Source organism: Camelus ferus, chromosome 10 (genome assembly GCF_009834535.1).
Source record: "Camelus ferus isolate YT-003-E chromosome 10, BCGSAC_Cfer_1.0, whole genome shotgun sequence".
In the NCBI taxonomy this organism is placed as follows: Eukaryota; Metazoa; Chordata; class Mammalia; order Artiodactyla; family Camelidae; genus Camelus; species Camelus ferus.
This window is the reverse complement of record NC_045705.1, coordinates 10,021,967-10,029,172: the sequence shown is the minus strand read 5'-3', so window position 1 is coordinate 10,029,172 and position 7,206 is coordinate 10,021,967. Positions and strand designations below refer to the sequence as shown.

Below are 7,206 nucleotides of genomic sequence, written 5' to 3'. Positions count from 1 at the left end.
TTGAGGTTTACATACTAATTACTTTAGTCTAATAATTAGCTGTCATAAAGTGAGTCATAAATTGAGAGTTTAAAAATGTGTGCTGATCCTCAGTATTATCGCTGCCAGCGTAGGTAGGTAATTGCTTCAACCTGGGGCGGATTCTGCAGCATATGCAAATGATCGGAGTAGTTTTTCAAGGAAGGACCTGCGGTCCTTTAAGGGTGAAACTGAAGCGGCAGCAGATACCAGCTTTGTCCCAGAGCTGCATCCATTTTCTCTGGTGGTTGGGGGCTCCCTCAAGTTAATTCCTAGAGACTATTCAGTTACTTGGTTTGGTTTCAGTTACTTATTGGTCTCAATCTTAACACAGCCTTGCCTGTGTCATTAAATAGCACCTTGCGGTGAGGTTTTTAGGACATTTTTACAAACAGGTGGATTGTATCACAAGTAAATTTATAAAGCTTGAGCTCAAGAGGAGAGTTCATATTTCTGTGTTACAGATCTTGTGTTCATTCCCCAGCAGGATGTGTAAGTTGTTCTTATTTTTCAGTGAGTACAGTCCGTGAATTGCTTTTATGCCATTGGGGTAATCCGTTCAAATTCTAACCTTTGTGATCAAATGCTAAAAATTGCAGATTAGGGCAAAACACATGAAGTTTGCATACTCTGAGGAATATCTCCTCTGAAAGTTGGCATTAACTTCCAGGCACAAGTTCCAATCAGTTGAGCCTTTATCACATGGGAGAAGGGTAGGAAGAACTCCAATGTTCCTACTAGTGGTAGAAGAATAGCTTAAGAAAAAAGAAAAAAAACACAACTTTCTTCTCTGACTTAGATTTTGCTTTTGATTACCACCAAGAAGAGGAAGAAGCAGTACATTTGCTGCAATAAAACTTTTAACCTCCTCAAGAAAGTAAAGATACTTTAAAAAATAATTACTACTGTGGCACTGAGACTCCTGCAGGCAGGACTGCCTGGAGCTCCACAGAGAAATTCACAGGGCATCGGCATGTTTGGGAGATAACAGCCATTTCCAAAGAAAAACGCAGATCTCCTTGTGATATAAATTTTTTTTGTGTGTGTGTGGAAAAAAATTTTTTTTTAATTTTGTGATATAATATTTGATTGTTTTATTTCCTTCAATTGTGTCCGGTGGAAAACCTAGGAGAGAAAGAAATTGAGATTCAGAGAGAAAAAGAGAAGGAGAGAGAAAGAGAAAACAGTGAACTGGAGAATACACACTCTGAAAAGCAAGCCCTCTGCAAGTGACGTACATGCATATTATAAATAAGCCAGCAGGTATTTATAGACTGCCCACCAAATGCTCAAGGTGATGGGACACAGAGCTTTTATGTAAACGCTAAGCTTCATTTTAAAAATTATGTTCAGGCTAATACATTATTGACTCAAAGAGACACTGAAATAGTTGCCAGAAAATAACTATTTGATTATTAAATATTAAGGATAAGAAAAAAGAAAAGATAGTAATTTGACCAACACTGACTAATAGTGTTCAGAGGGTGACTCGGTTCTCTGTACTAACAGACTGTGAGTAGGCCAAGTCATTGTAAGTGATTATACCATGTATTGTAGATCCAGGGGTCTGAGGACGGTGTGCTCATTTGCAGTGGTAACTTCTGCACCCAGTTTGGAAGTGCTGTGGTGTACTCCCTGATTGACCCTGTGGGCCACTTAATGTTATCACAGCCATTTTGTAAAACAAAAGCCCAGAGAGCGTGTGTGATCTCCAGGAAGTCACTCATGGAAGAAGTCTCCAGACCTCAGGCCACGTGGGCTTTCCATTATGTGACGCTGCTGCCTGCAGCACAGTGACACGGTGTGGGAAATAGTTCCTATTTTGATAATGGACTGCAAATTTGAGAGAGTTATTCCCTGGTGCTATCTTCCAGCTGCCATTAGGCAGAAGAGAGCCGGGGACATGCACCCCAATTCTCACCCCTGTTTGAGCAGTCTGTCGAACCTTAACCATGTCCTCTTCCGAGGCCTCACTTTGCCTGTTTATAAAATAAGGAGGAAAAAAACCTTCCACCGCTCAGAGATGAGTGTTTTAAGGACACATTAGATCACTTATGAGAGAAGCTTTATGTTCTTTAGAAGAAAAGTACATGGCAAAGTAACATTTTTCACCATAATCGTCTAATATGTCATAAAAACCATTGCTGTGAAGATAATTAAGTATGTGGCTTTGACAGAAGAGTTGAAAGGAATGGGAAACTGATGAAAATAAAAATAGTCAGTTATCTTGGTGACTGCAATGGTATTACCTTATAAGGGCATTTCTGAGCCCGTGGTTCTATTAAGACAGTTCTTTATTAAAAACCAGATGAGTATCTATAGCCCCATTAATTGTGTTGTATGTTAAAATCCAGACTAATCCGGGAGTAAAATCTGTAACATAAAGATGAGTGGTCTGTTCTTACTAAATTGCTATGTCAGGACCCTATTACCAATGAAATATTTGGAAAAGGTCACGAATGGATCAGTGAAAATGACTCAAGAATTAAGAAGCAGAACCTGTTGGGGAAAGATTGGAGGCAGAGAATAAAATAGAAGACAAGGCTGAAGGAGGAGAGAAATATGAGAGGTGGATGGCGACTGGAGGACAGAATGAAAAGAAATAGGTTTAAATTATGACCAGAGGATTACAGGCAGTGCCCAAGGGAGACCCTGATGCGTCTGAAGGTTGTAAGCTACTGGAATGCACTATTGATTGAATTTATGGAATCTCTTATTTTTTTTTTCAGAGATATATTTAATAATAGGCCACCTTTCCATCTCAGCAGATTGCTAGAGGCTGTAGATAAAAGGGTACATTCTATCGTATTGCGTGGCCATACCCTAAGATAATTAAATGTGGGGACAGGGTACTTCAGTGTGCGGTGGCTATCCCGGGGAGAGCTGCAGCACTTCAGGACCCTAATCAGACGCTACCTGGCATATTAATTAAAGACCTGTATTGTTAAGAAAAAATAATGCTGTTACTCCTTTTCATAGCTATGGAATTCTGACTACTTTAGCAATGGCGTCAGAAAAGTCTCCCCCTCGACCCCCATCAATACCTGTTATGAAGAGATACTGGAAGTTACAGGCATAGCCACGCTCTGTTACCTTAGGAGACACCTTTGTCCTCCAGATGGCGAAGAACATGGGATGTCCTCTTTGGAAATTTTTAAAAGTCTATAAAAAGCAGTAATTATATAATCTCTGAATATTTCAAAATAATTAATATGCTTTAAACACCTCAGTAGTTAGGGTAAACAAACAATTTGGCATAGACTAGAATATTACATAAATACAATTATTCAGTTTACATTATATGCCCAATAGCTGCTTGAATTGCTTAAGGCATATGAAACACCCTGCGTTGTAATCTTGTTTTTGTTAAGTTAGCATAGACAAAAATTTTAAATAGAGCCTTTTTATTTGTGTTAAGTAGAAGATGAGGTCGGGAAGAATAATGACTCATATCTCTTACTGAGCTCCTTGTTTTCGCCTTAACTTCAGTTTTGTTTTTCCAGCCAATTCCAGCACAGCCTTACTTAGATGCCCCAGTTATGTCCTGGACTCATTGTTCCATTTCATCCAATGAGGCCACCATGATTGTTTGTCACCTTTGTTGGAGGTGTTCTTCTCCCAACACTACCTGCACCTGTTAATATCCTACTCATCCTTTAAGATTCAATTCAGAATTTTTTTTCTCCAGTTCCCTCCTCCTCACGCACAATTTGGTAAGACAGTTTCCTGCCTTCGGCACATCCATGGTGCCTAGCTCTTGACCTTTCTTGGCTTTTCAGAATCTGGCTATTTATTGTTCTCTGTCTTAATCCTTCCCTCTGATCAGGAGCATTTGGAAGGCATTGATGTCCTTCTTTTCCCTGTCTTCTTTGCAATCTTGCACATACTGGATATTTACTAACTATCTGTTGAATCTGCTTCCCCTCCTGCCTCCTCTTTACCCACCATCCATTGTCTCGTTTCTTTATCCCTTTGAATTGAATGTCTTCCAGCCATGCTCACTTTTGCCATCTTGTTCTGGGCTTCCCTTGGTGATTTATAGCTGAATTCCTGCCCTGGGTACCTCGTGTGAGCCTGTTTGGATTCCTTCACTCTCACCCCCTCCTGCCAAGCTTTGGGAACCCATCAGAAGGCCACAGCTACAATTTAGTATAGCTCAGGGAACTCTTCCAACCACTGCCTCCTTCATTCCATTCCATCTTCCCATGTTTGCTTTGAGGTTCCTGGTTTCTAACTAGTTTCCATATGCTTGAGTTTTGCCTGTCTGGATCATTCCATCATGTCATTGCCCTCGGTGGACGGCTCTTGGCTTTGTTTTCCATTTCAGCTCTGCCCACGACCTGGTTCTTGGCTCTACTTTCCCTGTGTTTGTTTCAGCCCAAATGCAACACCATCAGCATTACCCGGGTCCTAGCAGGGACACAGAGGTTTGTTGTCCTCCTTGTAGGAAAGGGAATTATGGCCCCTATGGAGCTAAGTCAGCTCCTTATACCAGCATCAAAAACCCCGTGTAATCTGCCCTCATCCTCCGTAAGCAAGCTTCTTTGCCATGTCCCGTCAAATCCCCCTCCTCTCAGCTGGGCTGTTCTTGGTGACTCTTGAGGACCACGGGCTCTTGCTCCCTTGGGGAATTTGCTTATTCTCATTTCATAATAGTTCCTTTTGGATCCAATTCAAGATCTACCATCTCTGTGATTTTTTCGGTTCAACAATTCAGGCCATCTGATTTTTCCTGATCCTCACCCACACATTGCATTTATGATTTTGGCCTTGACTGAATTGTCATCCTATGATTGTTCCAGGAATGGGCATTGCATCTTACCAGCTAGCTTATAAAGTTCACGGGGAGGGGGGGGGTGGTGATGCCATAGACTTCTCTCTTCTATTGCGCCTTCCTCAGAAAATATGATAGTAATTGTAAATATGTATGTGTGTGTATACACACACACACACACACACACACACACCCTGAACTACATGCTCTGCGTGAATTATTTAACTTAATCTACACAAGTAGGGTTGCCAGATAAAATACAATATGCAAGTATTGAGTCCTGTAATACTAAAGAATCACCCTAAATGTTATTCGTTGTTTATCTGATATTCAGATTTAACTGATAAGGATTTATTACCTTCATTATTTTATAAATAAGGCTGTTTTTGCCCAGAGCTAGATTTCAAATGAAATCTGTTGGCTGCAAAGGCATGTGTTCTAAGCTCTATTCTTAGCTTAGTAAATGTGAAATTATGTGAAGGCGAACAAAATGACATGACACCCTTCAAGAAAACCTAAATTTCACTTTGTCATAACGGAGGGAATCATATAAACCCTGGATCATCTTGAGATCTTCTGTTGCAAAGATAAAAGGTCTATTCAAGAGTTGGAAAATGTATTTCTCTAAATACTATTTTAATGTGGGAATGGACCTGCTCTGAGTCCAAAGCAAAACCTAAATGCAAAACTTAGCCACAACAGGTACTGTAGAAAGCAGTGGAGATGAACCATATTGTACAGGATAAGGCACCTTTTAAATACTCTCTAACAATTTTGTGTTTCACTTAATATACTCCCCTGTAAATATTGGTTTCCTTTATTAGACTGTTATTACAGTGAAATCACATTAGCACTTTGCAGAATTTTTTTTTCACCCATCTCCTACAATTATGTTAAATTAAATTTAATTCAGGCTCCCTTGCCTAAAAGAAAATATCTTTGCATTTAGCGAATCTAATTAGCATTACACAGACCTTTCCCATTAAGGGAGGGGGCTTGGAATATTCCCCTTGAATAGAAAAACTCTTTTCTCTATTAATGGGGAAAAAAAAAATCCAGGGGAAAAGTGTAGGAAGCTTTACAAGATAGCCTTCCCCTTTCTTTGTGTTTCTCTCCTTTCTGTTGGGTGAAGGCATGAATTTGGTGGAAAGCTTTGCTCTGGGCTAGTCTGTGAAAACCAGCCAGGAAAATGGAGGTCTGTAGCCTCTCTGACTAAAGGACTAGTATATTAGCTCAGATGTGACCAACCTGGGATAACGTTCATCCGATACATAGTCTGCCTTTAGGAACGTTAACAAAACTACCAAGTGTCTTGCCTCCCATTCTGAATCTCCTTTCTCTGCCCCTCTTTTTGCCAACAGTTCTGTTGACCCTTGATCTAGAAAGTTGCCCAACTTACCCAGTCCTATCTCTAAAAACTCCAAAAAGATCTCCTGTACTCTTTGACCTCAGGCCACAACCTCATTGTCACTGTTATCAACTCCATCTAAAGTTGATGTTCTGCTTAATTTTGTCTAAACTTTTAATTTTACGCAGCTCCAGGCAGCTCAGCAACTAGAGTCTTTCTCCCTCCCTCCCTCCCTCGTTCCCTCTCTCCCTCCCTTCCATTCTTCCTTCCTTCTTTCATTTTTAATTGGAAGGAATTAGAATTGAGGTTATCTGACTCTACTTGCCTACAGAAAATGATTTCAAACAGCATCCTGAAAACCGGAGAGACAGAGGATGAAATATTTTGATTGAGTCCTCGAGATTAAACAAAATTCTTATTGGTACTCAGCAAGGAAAGTGCAAATTCTTGCGGCAAGGCAAGGATCACCCTGAGAGAGCAAAGGGCTGGAATTCCAGCTCTGCCCCTTGCTATCTGGGTGACCTCGGGCAAGTTTCAGAAACTCTTTGGTTCTCATTTTCCTTGTCAAAAAAATTGTGATAAAATATAGCTGCTTGTCTGTATTTCTGAGAATATTAAAGGAAGTTCTGTGGCTTGGCTGGTTTTGAATCTCTGTAGATAATGGCTTTCATTGTCACCCTTGCTGGACATGGTGGTTGGGATCAGGTGTGCACTTCACCAGGCAGCCTCTTCCCCCAGCTGCCTAGGCTCCCTCCCAGGGCCCAGACTTCCCTTTCACAATGATGCTGCTGATCATAGCTGTGGGCCCTGGATTCTGCAAAGACCCAATCTTTGTATTTTCAGTCATTAAAAAAAATTGATTGAACTGAGATTCATGGAGTTTTTTGAAGTGGTTTTTATGGTACAGACAGCCTCTTTTTGCCACTTGATATTTAGCTAAGCCTGGTCCTGAAGGCTAAGCACACGTTTCAGGGAGCTTTCTTGCTTTTTCTTACTGCCCTTGTGCGCCTGTCTCAGTCTGTTCTGGCTGCTGTCACAAAACAACACAGGCTGGGTGACTTTTAAG

General features: G+C 40.7%; 1 protein-coding gene across 1 annotated transcript in view; it reads left to right on the top strand.

The window, feature by feature from the left end:
- The window catches only part of LOC116666591 (metabotropic glutamate receptor 5-like), a 279,400-nt gene extending 272,922 nt beyond the window's left edge, over positions 1–6,478 (top strand). The window contains exon 5 of the mRNA XM_032490430.1: positions 6,447–6,478. Coding sequence (XP_032346321.1) covers positions 6,447–6,478 — 32 coding nt within the window. The remainder of the gene's footprint in view (positions 1–6,446) is intronic.
- Positions 6,479–7,206: the final 728 nt, after the last annotated feature.